This window comes from Choristoneura fumiferana, chromosome 17, assembly GCF_025370935.1.
Source record: "Choristoneura fumiferana chromosome 17, NRCan_CFum_1, whole genome shotgun sequence".
Taxonomy (NCBI): Eukaryota; Metazoa; Arthropoda; class Insecta; order Lepidoptera; family Tortricidae; genus Choristoneura; species Choristoneura fumiferana.
In genome coordinates, this window is record NC_133488.1 from 4,595,100 (window position 1) to 4,608,095 (window position 12,996).

The 12,996-nt window shown below is 38.3% G+C and overlaps 1 protein-coding gene across 1 annotated transcript; it reads left to right on the forward strand.

The window, feature by feature from the left end:
* Positions 1–424: 424 nt before the first annotated feature.
* Positions 425–12,958, forward strand: LOC141436810 (uncharacterized). The gene is made up of 9 exons (XM_074099872.1): positions 425–1,248; positions 2,050–2,163; positions 3,479–3,619; positions 3,973–4,002; positions 4,395–4,533; positions 6,234–6,336; positions 7,435–7,561; positions 9,829–9,898; positions 10,874–12,958. Exons 1-9 carry the CDS (start codon positions 782–784, stop codon positions 11,069–11,071), a joined length of 1,389 nt encoding a protein of 462 aa, XP_073955973.1. The 5' UTR covers positions 425–781; the 3' UTR covers positions 11,072–12,958.
* Positions 12,959–12,996: the final 38 nt, after the last annotated feature.

The window sequence follows — 12,996 nt, forward strand, 5'->3', positions numbered from 1 at the left end:
ATACCGTCATGGAAATACCGACCCTGTTTTTCGTGTACTCGCCCAATAACGTAGTAAATACATTGCTTGCTAGGGAAAATAATAAATCATTTTTTTTTACTAAAACATAATAAAATCTGATTATCAGCTGGGCTACTCCGAAACTCGAAACTCGAAGTTCGTGTCGTGCGGTCCCTCTGACACTTACACTGTTTGATACGAGAGCGAGAGGGACCGCACGACACGAACTTCGAGTTTCGAGTTTCGGAGTAGCCCTGCAGGGCCTTTACTGACTACCCTTAAAGTTTGAGGTAGTATCAAAAATACACGCTATATAAAACTGTCTGTTTAAGCACAAAGTAAAAACGGTAACTAGCTTTAGTTAGCAATAACGCCGAACGAAAAAAAAACGTGGCCATTTTGTTTTTGTGTGTGACAGAGGCAAACAGGCAAAGGCTAAAAGTCATTCTGTCGAGTTCTGTCTGATATATTTTTTCATTTGCTATTATTGATTAAGAATCTGAAATAAAAAACACTAAGAAAGTATAAAAAAAATATTTAGAATACACAAAAAACCTAGTCTAATATTAATGTAAATTTTTCGAGATGCCACTCAATTGGCTCCTTAATTTTGAAAGCCTTTGCGTTGTTTCTTGTAAAAAATGTTAGTAAATAAATTTGTGAACATAATTTGAATTCTTCCGAAATGCGTGCTGATTTTCTCGTAATTTAAAGTTTAGATCTGATAAAAAAGGAATAATTAGTCTTCTACAGCTGGTTCATAACTAACCTGATATAAAAAATGGAACAAGACGACGATATGATTGTAATAATAGTTGGAGACGAGAGTGATAACGAGGAAAGTTCTCATTTCCCTCCAATAAAAATTAAAGAAGAGATTTTGGACGAAACTGAAAGCACAATGGACACTCAAAATCAGGAAGACACTGTTACTGTTTTTATTAAAGAAGAGACAATGGATCAGGCAGAAGAGTACTTGGAGGCAGAATTTAATGAGATTATTTCAAATTATGAAGTTAAAAAAGAAGACGAGGATTATGTTCCTACTGAAAATGAGGATGATAAGAGGAGGTATAAGTTGCTGCATCCTTGTCAGAGAAGGTCTTTTGTGAAGGAACTCCGGGAGCAGTACCCAGAGTTGTCTGAAGATAAGGACTTGCTTGTCTGTACGCTTGCGGCGATTATGAGGAATGTCAAGCCTCCACCACTGCCTCAAGACTATTATGTTATGAATGGTATTATGTTGGAGTAAGTATCTTGATTTAGATTTTAAGATATATTAGGTATTAGGTAATGTGAAAGCAGGCCGTTCCTGCAACTCGACGTCCTTTAATGGACTTAACTGTGTGAATGAGATGTTAAAACCATTTATTTAAAACTAGTTTCCTTTAACATCAACCTGTAGAAATTTAACCAGTTAGTTTCTGGGATAAAACTATCTTATTCTCTTGCTGCAGTCTTAAACTATCTCTGTATCAAATTCAATCATAATTAGTTCAGCAGTTTAAGCATGACAAGATAACAGACATAAAGAAAGATGGACAGACAGTTAGTTTTGCATATGTGAAATTAGCAATGAGAGGTAAATAAAATGATGAGAAATCATTTATTTGCAGATTATCCATAATAATAAACCAATGTTTATTGATTGATGACATATTATAAGAAGTGTATTTGGAATGTGCTTAAAGGAGAGCTTTGAGAACAGTGTTGTCTGATTATAATGCTTGTATGAGTTCTATTATCATTTTTCATGGTTTTGTTTCAGAGATTCCCATAAGGCGGACATATTCACCAAAGCATACATAAGACTTGACAAATATAAAATTAAAAAAGAAATTCTAATACACTGTAGCAGAACCTGTATGCTAAATGCCAATTTAACTTGTAACTTGCTAATGCTGGCAACTGTCTAGGTCACATCGAAACTAAATTTTTCCAGGATATGAAATAGTTGTATGTTAGTTAAATAGGGGTCATTTATTTAAGGGTCAATTACGTACAGATGATTTTGGCCAATCTTAACTAACAGAAACTATATAATTCCAGATGCGTAGTGTGTACAGCCTTTTCCGAGACAATCCCTGCCGCCGGCCGTCACTACCAAGAGAAACACGGGCCAAGATATCTCATTTGTTTTGCTTGCGGAGCTGATTTTAGGAGGTTAGTGACCATTTTTAATGGGGCATTCAAGTATTATGTATTTATGTAACACAATTTTTAAAGATTTTTAACTCTCCTTCCCTCTATGTAACACAACATAAAGATTTTCTGGTTCACTAATGTTTCGCAAGTTAACTAACCCTACTAACATTAAATTATTAAGTCAAAAGTAATAACACAACTACTAATAATAACTACTTGTAAAATATTTGATGTGGAAATAAAAGTCTTATTATTATTAATGTTTCGCAACTAACGTTTGGCAATGATTCATTTTGCAACTGTTTAATATTTCTAAAACTATAAATATTTCAGGATTTTTATGAAACTAACCTAACCTAACCTAAAGGGTTCTACATGATGGCCCTGAAATAAATCCTGAAATATATACAGTTTTAGAACATGCAAAATGAAAAGTTGCGAAATGAATCAGATTGCCAAACATTAGTTGTGAAATGAATGGATACCAGATTTTCTGTACCTCCCTCCCCCTTCCTAAACGTTATGTAACACCCCAATAACTGTTTTTACCAAAAAAAATGTTTTAGTTTTTCTTCAGACATTTTCCAAATTTAGTTATGCTGGCAAATCAGCATGAGAACCTTAGTAGGCCAAGAACAACTGATTATGCAAATCTCCCTCTTTTGATGACATTATGATTACTTAAAATAAAAATTAAATTACGTACAATACAACCTAAAGGATTTCCCCCTAAAACATAAATGGAAAGGTTGCCAACTTTGGAGATTTTAATTCAATCGTTTTTTTTATAAAATACAATGTATGTAACGAGTTATTCGAACCCCCTCTCAACCCTGTATGTAACGCATCGTAACGTTTTACAAATCAACGCACGTAAAAAGAGCTCCTGGCGATATACCTGCGCAGCGAGCGAAATACAGACCAAATTGGCGGCGGAGCAGTGGGGGACGCGGGAGGGGCGTAGGAGCGCGCGCGCGGCCTTCACGCTATTGGCTGGTTAGTTGACAGATGCGCAAACGTACGTATCCCATCCACTAGCCACCCAGAGCTCTTTTTACGTGCGTTGACTTGTACATGACACCCCCTTCCCGCAAATATGCGTTACCTAATACTTGAATACTTGAATATTTTTAGTCACCCTGCATCGTGCGCGATTCGAAGGTTCAAATTCTACTGGCTGTATTGCCTCTATGTACCGCAATGGATACCTATTAAACCAGCCACAACTCAGTTTTTATTTGGACTTTTCTAATAATCTTCTGTTTATGTTAATTTATCACCTATTCTACCATATTTTATGTGAATAAAGACATTTGAATTTTGAATATGGCAGCACGACAAACTTGTACAAGCATGAGAAGCGATGCAGCGGGACTGATGTCGAGGTGGTGCTCCGAGCGCGTGCCATCTTCGTCGGCAACAAGGGCCGGCAACGCCCCTTCTTGAACATGGCTAAGAAAATGCGACCGCTTCAGTGGGTTCATTTTTTAATTTGTCTAATTTTGTAACAAAAATAATTTAGGTACAGTCAATTGCAAAAATATAATTACTGCCAAAGTTACAAAAATATGTATACACAACCTTTATGTTCCGGCAATAAAGTTGTGTAAGTATATATATTTTTGTAACGTTTGCCGTCTCGTTTTATTTATATAATGATAATAATTTCGTTTCATGATGTGTTTTATTGATTTGAAAATATTATATAAGTGCCGTATTACTGTAAAGTCAGGGCATTTTGGCACATTATGCCCATACAAATAGGTACCACATAATGTTGGGGTCTTTATTTGTGTAAATCATGATTTTTGCATTATATTTTTTCAGCTCCCTGACTGCAAATCCTCCAAAGAATCAGTGAGTAGAATATTATTATTTTTATCCTACAGGGTGTTTGGCAGGTCTTGTGCCAAATGACTTGGGCGGGTAACAGGAACTTGCAACACATTGTGGGCCAATTTGCTCTCATCCAGCCCAGGGTTTTTTTTATAGTATTTTACAAAAATATTCCCTGCCTATAATTTTTTTAATATCACAGCACCTTGTGTGGTACCTACATGTAAGTACAGTCGAACCATTTGATTGAACCTTCTCACTCCACGGAACTCACTTCTCACACCATGGAACATTCTCACTCCTCCTTCCTTGTCAAGCAATGCGATGTCAATATGACTTTTCCTACGAAAAGGTTCCAGATTGGTACACGATTCAGTTGGTTCGAGTGTACATCAGTTTGATATGTCCCGCAGTAAGTTCTGCTGCGACAGTTGTCCGGCGGAGTTCAACTCGCGCGCGGCGCTGGTGTCCCACCTGTACCTGCACAGCGGGCTGCGGCCCTTCCGCTGCGCACACTGTCCCTGCGCCTACACCTCGCAGTCGGCGCTGACGGTACGGCCTTCTGTAATACATAAATGTCATGGGAAAATGAGGGCTATCGCGTATGAATTCGCCACAAGAGGCGCTAGTGTAGCGTGAGGTCTCCGAAATGTCAAATCTCATAGTTTTTGGGTGAGCTACGCGGGTTTTTTTTATAATTAGAATAATTTTGTGAATATTTTGCAATATCTGAAATTAATTATGGCAAATATGCGTTCCGGGGCAATGAATGTCTGTATTTTGCGACAGTTTTGTCTTTCGGAAAAATTTGTACTCCCTTTTTTCCAAACAAAACGGGGACTATACAACACTGTGGCATGCTCGATATTTTTATGGTACGGTTTTATGATGTATTAAATATGATTTTAATCTAAACTTAGTTTTCACGCCTGTAATAACAGACTTTGAAAGCCATACTTAAAAACCTCACGCAACAGCGCGCCATCTAGTGAGCTATCGTGTTTTGTCTTACTAGATGGCGCCACTGTTGCGTGATGTTTTTAAGTGTGGCTTTCAAGTTTAGATTAAAATCATGTTTAATACATCTTAAAACCGTACCATAAAAATATCGAGCAACCACAGTCTTGCGTAGTCCCGTTTTGTTCGGAAAAAAAGGGAGGACAAAAGTTTTCGAAAGACAAAACTGTCTCAAAACATAGACATTCATTGGCCACCTTATCACATAATTGCCATAATTAATTTCAGGTTATGAAATATATTCACAAAATTATTCTAATTATAAATAAACCCGCGTAACTCACCCAAAAACTATGAGGTTTGATATTTCGGAGACCTCACGCTACACTAGCGCCTCTAGCGGCGAATTCATACGCGATAGCCCTCATTCATTGACCTAGTCCCAAACTAAGCAAAGCTTGTACTATGGGTACTAAGCAACGGATAAACATACTTATATGGATAAATACATACTTAAATACATATTAAACATCCAAGACCCGAGAACAAACATTTGTATTATTCACACAAATATCTGCTCTGGCCAGGGATCGAACCCGAAACATTAGGAGTCAGGTTCTTTAATCGCTTGGATATCCGGTCGTCGAATACATGTACTCTTTGTTTTCGCATCTACCTCCGCCTCAGCTAAGAAGGCCGTTACAACCCTAGTTCAGGTATCAGATTATCGCTAGATCGGGTTTTACCCGGATATCTTAAGAACCCCGCCCGGACGAACTCCAAACTAGGAAAATCCGAGAAACCGGGGTAGATGGCAACACTAATCTTAGGGGCTGTTTCACAGGTGAATTTAGCTTGCTTTCAGTTAAAGCAAATTTAGGTTTATAACAATTTAATTTACTTTAAATTTACGGAATTTGTGAACGGAAGATGAAAGGCGAGTGCTGGAGTACGTGTAAAGTGTTAGCAAAAAATGTGTGACGTATGCATGAGTGGCGCTTGTGATTGGATGAGAGATGTATGTCGTCATATGCGTGTGTTTTTATTGGTTTAGCGAATGTATGTCGTGATGTGTAGGCAGTGTGATTGGGTATGAAACTATACAAAGCTAAATTAAATTGACGTAAACAAAAAGAAGGTTGATATTGATGACCCCTGTGCAACGCAGTGGCGTGAACACACCCATTGACATAATTTGACGGATAAATTAAATTAATGGATTTTTAAATAGGGGTATAAGGGGGTAAAATAGGGGTTGAAGTAGGGGAATAATATAATGTTCGTCTTTGTTCCAGCGTCACCTGAAGCAGCACAGTGACGTCAAGTACGTGTGCGACCACTGCGACCGCCCCTTTAAAGTCAAGACTGCACTGGTGTCGCATCTCGATACACATTTACGTAAGTACCTACTCGTGTTCGCCCACATCACCGTGAAGTCAAAGCTAGAGACAAAATATCTTTAGTCAATTTAGGTGTGGGGGGAGGCTCCAATAGAGAGATCTCTCTCCAGGCAGGTGTTATGCCTGGGGACCGAAGTCCGAAGGACGAGCGTCGGTAGTTGTATACAGTATACTCCGAGTTGTGAAACTTTGATAGTACGATGTAGAAGATGGTCGGAGTTTCTACTGTTGCTCACTAGATGGCGCTAGGAGCCGCTACATAGGCTAAGGCTATACAGCACTTCTAACTGAACCAGTGGGATACAACTTTGACCTTATCTGCACTTTACATCCGGTGAGATAGTGGTCAATCACGGCCAGTTTTATGTAAAATTAGAGTTTTCCCGCGGCTTCGCATGCTTAAACTATTCGATCTGTTAGTTACAATTGAAATTCCGGGATTTTACAAAATTCCCTTGGGAATTGACAAAATTTAGATCGTGGTCTTCATTGAGGTTGTGTTAAGAACAACTGTCCAAAATTTCATTACTCTAAACCCAGTGGTTGAAATTTTATGATTTTATCCCTACCCCGTGGGAATATCGGGATAAAAAGTAGCTTATGTGTTATTCCAGACGTCCAAGAAACCTAAATACCAAATTTCATGACTCTAAGCCCAGCGGTTGTTGTTTCGAGATTTTATCCCTATCCCGTGGGAATACCGGGATAAAAAGTAGCCTATGTGTTATTCCAGATGTCCAGCTATCTACGTACCAAATTTTGTCCAAATGCGTCCAGCCGTTTCAGCGTGAAGGAGTAACGAACACACTCACTCACTCACAAACTATCGCATTTATAATATTAGTAGGATACATTAAGTAAACTACTTATTGACATTCTAGACCCTATCAGGGTGTCATGTACTTACCACCTTATTATGTGACCAGTGTAACTCTTAAATAAAGAAGAGATATTATTAAGGAAATGAAAATAACATAAATATTTAAATAAATAAATAACATATTTGACCTTGACTCTACATTCCTGTTCGACACATATAGGGCCCACCAAACACCCCACGGTAATCGTTATTTTTACAAGAACTCTTTTGCTCTAGCGTACCGAAAGCATGTGTGCGAGGAGTGCGGGCGTCGTTTCGCCCAGAAGAGTGCCCTGATGCTGCATATAGACGGGAAACACCGCAACTTGCCGCCGCCCTGTGCCTGCCAGTTATGCCCCAAGAGGTGAGATGTACAGGTCTCTACACCAGGGATGTAACAGATGTGGTTTTTATCGGAACCGAAAGCGGAACCAGATGTTTTCAATTTAGTTTATCGGAACCAGAAACGGAATCGGAACCGAAAACGGAACCGGTACCAGAATTGGAGCCTGATTGATAGGTGGGCGAGATTTTAAGGGTAGGTCTACTAAATCTGGGGGTCTATTTCATAACAATTCTGACACTCGCGATCACAATCAAATGACAGTTTTCGCATATAAAAAACTGTCATTAGATAGTGATCGCGAGTGTCAGAAATTTTACATAGTTAGCCTTGTAAATACAAAGAATACAAAGTGAAACATAGATGCACAGAAAAACCAGAAAAAGTGACCAGCGCTGAGAATCGAACTGAGGTCCTCAGCATTCTGTGCTGCCTTGCCTTGCTTGCGTGTGCCTTGTGTTTGTTTTTGATGTACGCCGCTCATGTCCAGTAGCCACAGTAAGCATTGACATCCGATATAACCTACGTTTCAAAACTAACGGGACCGGAACCGAAACGGATGTTTAATATCAAACGGAAGTTCCGACTTAACGGAAACGGAACCGGAGCTCCGCAACATCCCTGCTCCACACATTACTCCGTGTCATGCCATGACAGTAAAAGCAACGTGTTAGACAAAAATATATGTTCTTTGTATCGAAAACTATGAGACTGCCCACTAGCACGTTTCATAACCAACCGTCCCCGTCGCGTGTCATTTATGCGTTTGACATTCCGTTTGACACTCTGCCTGAGACAATACAATACAATACAATACAAATATTCTTTATTGCACACCATAAAGCAGTACAAAAAACTTATGATATAAACACTTTGATTCAGGGTAGACAATAGGCGGTCTTATCGCTTAAAAGCGATCTCTTCCAGACAACCATTTGGGTACAAGAAATTATGTTTTACAAAAATAGGTGGCGGAAACAGAAACAGAAAATAAAAACAAACAAAAATCAATAATATTAAAATAAATACAAATGATACAACTATATAAATAGCATACATGCAATACTTATACAATACATAAACTACTAACATAAAATAGCAATATAAATTATCAATAAGGCCGTAATGGGAGAAAAGGGATAAGAAATTAGGAAATAAAATAGATAAACACAGAAAGACTGAGGACAGTGTCAAGAAGTGAGCCTTGACGAGATTTTTGAAAATAGGAAGAGATTTAGCTTTCCTCACATCTAGGGAAAGAGAGTTCCATAGAAGGATTGAAGTGCAAGTGAAGGAGTTATGATAGAACTTAGAGGAAGAAATTGGAACAGTGAGAAGTAAATTTTGGGAAGACCGAATGGAAGACAGGAACTTAAAACGTTGTTGGAGATATTCCTGATATGTCTGATACGTTTCTATTACGGTCATGGCATGATACGGTGTGGTGTGTAGAGAGCTTTAAATGTAAGGTTCGATTCTACTCGCATAGCTGAGCTACTTTTGCTCGCGCTGTGCCCGCGAGGAATCCGAAAAATTTTAACAGCGTGTTCCACACCAAATTTAAGGCTAAATATACGCTGATTCAGCTTTATCTTTATTTTTGTGTTAAAAAGTTTTAATGAAATCTCCAGTACAAGATACCTTTCTAATTGCGGCGTTGTGAGTCCGCCACATCTAGTTTAAGGCACTTGTCTCACCGCCAGCGAGGAAACGATTGGCTATCGACTATTTTCCCGCTCAAGAAACGAACAAAAGATATAAGATCCTGTGTGAGTAAAAGAGACACATATATATTAATAGTTGATCGCTGGCTGTTCACACTGTCGGCGAGAACTCGCTCTTACATCTTTTGTCGCAGCGACAAGAGCTATAAAACTCGCTGAGCTATAGATACTCGCTCAGCGATGTCAGCTTGGCGGCCGCCCCGCACGAGCGAGTCGAGTGGAGCGAGTAATAGCCCGTCGCACGCGAACACTCGCTTACAGCCGAGCGACAATTCGCTTCTCGCTGCTCGCCCACTCGTTTCTAGTTACTCGCTCTACTCGCTTCTCGCTCATCGTCGGCGTTGGGACAAGTGCCTAAGGGCCTTCGCTAACTGACACGGAGCGGGTAGACGTCTATTGAAAAAATAGTATGAGCAGCGACGGATTGTACCCGCACCAGCCAACGTAGGCTCTAAGCTCTAAGTTGACTGTAAAAGGCGAAGTTTATCAATTTGTTCTGAAACGTTTTCGTACATACCGAATTTTCAATTGATGTTTTAATTCTAACCACTGTTACTCTTACAGGTTTAGAAGAATGACGTTGTTAAAAGACCACATGAGGAAAGACCATGGGATGTTGTTGATGACTCGAAAGGTAAGTTATGGTACTTATGGTAACTGCCACCTGTACAGCCGACTATGTGTTCAAATTCAAATTCAAATGATTTATTCAGTAAATAGGCCGCAATGGGCACTTTTACACGTCATTTTTTAAACTACCAGCTCTTTCGGAAAGACCATCATTGCCAAGAAGAATGCGCCGCAAGAAACTTGGCAGAAAGACATTTTTTCATAATAATATAATTACAAATAAAATACTTAAAAACTATATTATACAATTAAAGAAAAAAAATACAAAAAATTATAATAATAAAAATACAGAGATGTATGGGGTCCCTTAGTTACAATACTAAACACTAACTATATCTACGTTCAGTGGAAGTGTAGAATGCTTCCATCCACCGTCATAAAATTTTAAATAAAATGTGAAATTAATTACGTAATTTAGACATGCTAATTATTTAAATGAAAATGTTTGTTTATTCGTATTCTATGCACTGTGGCTGTGACGAAATTTTAGTGGGGAAAAAAGGATTTATAATGATTATTAGTCCTAAAAATTACATTGTCTTGTCTTTAATCTAAACCTAGTGGTATACATTGTGGGAGTTTATTCCCATCCCGTGGGAATATCACGCTAGTAGCCTGTGTTATTCCAGAAGGCCAGATATATCTGTACCAAATTTCATCCAAATCCCGTTTAGTGTGAAGGAGTCAAACATACAAACTTTCACAATAATAGTTTCAGGATTCAAACAAAAAATTGTATAATTTATTGAATCTGGAGTTACTTTGCGAAGGTCCATATCAATGAAATATAAGCAATTACTTTGCTCATGCGTTTACTATGGTGAACGATTGTGGTGTTCTGGGGATGAACTCTGGTTGAGCTCGAAACGCGTCAGTTTAGTGTCGTGGTGGTAATAGTTCTTACGATTTGGAGGTGGCTATCGCGTCGCGGGTGAGCAAAGTAGTTTTTTATAGTTCATTAAAACTTTGTATGTTTCAGATGTTCTTCAAAAAGCTGCCGACGATGACAAATACACAGATCCAGCACGCTAAAGCTATATTGAAGACTGACGAAGCGTTTTCAGACTCGCAACACATATTCCCGCAGTACCAAAATATTCCGGATGTCAACGAAGAGTTTCTATCTTACATCGAAGAAAATTGTCTATTTGATCAAAGCGAAAGTCTAGTGACGTAATGCTCATAATAGGGATGATGACACCACTAGTTAACTAACATGTACAGTTGCCAGCACCAAAATCTGACACATCAAAGCGTGTATAAATATCTGATACTATTCTATTTCTAGGCCAGGCAGGACGCGTCAGTTATTTTTGCACGCTCCGCTGTGGCAAATATTAATGCAGGTGATTATGATTACATTAATTAATTATTATCCCTTGTGCCCCCTCCTCGTTTGGGAACCTCTGCAGCTAGATTCTAGCTGCTATACCAGACACATTTTCTCACTGGTTCCAGCGACCACACATTCACCCTTTTTGATCCTTTCGCGGTCCCTGACTAATTGTTATGATTTTCGAAACTATTATAAATAGCATCAAATAATAAATTGATGTATTAATTTCCTCGTACAAAGCGATGTGGGTTTTGTCAGAACCATGCCGATTGAATTATCTCTTTCTAACCGGCAGGCTAACAAATATGTCCGAAAGGGATATCAGTTATGTTCAAGCTAAATAGCTAGTGTCTGCCTATAAGGATATTTTCGAATAAAGACTGAAACTAGAAGTAAAGTTGGTAAAATTGTCACTACTTTGAAAAAAAAAACTCAATCAATACGTAAACAAAATTCACTCTTGTGGTTATGTCCATAAAGTTCACTCCGAGAAAAAGAGTGTTTTGAGGTAAGAGCTTTATCTTTAATTTTAACATAATGTAGACTAACCTTGTAAGTCTCAATATTTTAAAACAAATTCCCAGTTTTAAAGTTGTACATATTATTTAAAGTTATTTTTTGACCGGAGAATTAGTACCTACTCCAACACATTTGGCAGTTATTGTGAACATTACCTGGTAAGTACTTACTTCATAAAGTACACTGTGACTTACGAGGATAGGTACGAAACTCTGCATAGAGTGCAATAAATATTCTGTACTAATTTTTGCCATATTCAAGCGTTTTTGTTTCTACTATTGAATAAAATCCTATCTTGCCGTCCCGCTGACGCTTATTATTATTATTTAATGAGGGCTATCGTTTTTTGTCTCACTAGATGGCGCACTGTAGCGTGAGGTTTTTAAGTATGGTTTTCAATGTCTGTTATTACGGGCGTGAAAACAAAGTTTAGATTAAAATCATATTTAATACACCTTAAAACCGTACCATGAAAATATCGAGCATGCCACAGTGTTGCATAGTCCCCGTTTTGTTCGGAAAAAAGGGAGGAAAAAGGTTTCCAAAAGACAAAACTGTCTCAAAACACAGACATTCATTGCCCCGGAACGCATATTTGCCATAATTAATTTCAGATATTGCAAAATATTCACAAAATTATTCTAATTATAAATAAACCCGCATAGCTCACCCAAAAACTATGAGATTTGACATTTCGGAGACCTCACGCTACACTAGCGCCTCTAGTGGCGAATTCATACGCGATAGCCCTCATTGTGAGAGGGACGGTATGATACGAACTTCGATTTTCAAATTTCGTAGTAGCTACCCTGTTTCGCGATAGTAATCGGTGTGCAATGAAGGTAGGCTGCTCTGTTTTGCATACCCTGCAGGGCTATAACGAAATTCGAAGTTCGTATCGTACCGTCCCTCTCACTCTCGTATTAAATAATATAAGTATCGGCGGGATGGTGCGATATGAAATTGATTTTCGAATTTCGTAGTAGCCCTTCTTTTGCTACAGGTAGGCAACACTAGCGCTGCCTACCCTCATTTTACCCCGTGTTTCACCATCCATTGATTAAATTTATATTTATCCGTCAAATAAAATGAATCAATGGGTGGTGAAACAGCCCCTTTAGAGCCAATTATTTTAGATAAGTTTTAATGAATTTGGTCATAATTATAGTGATTTGCAACCTACTTAAACCAAATTGTATCGTTAGGTATTTGTTTACTTCGCATAATTTATTGGTTTTATTTGTTAA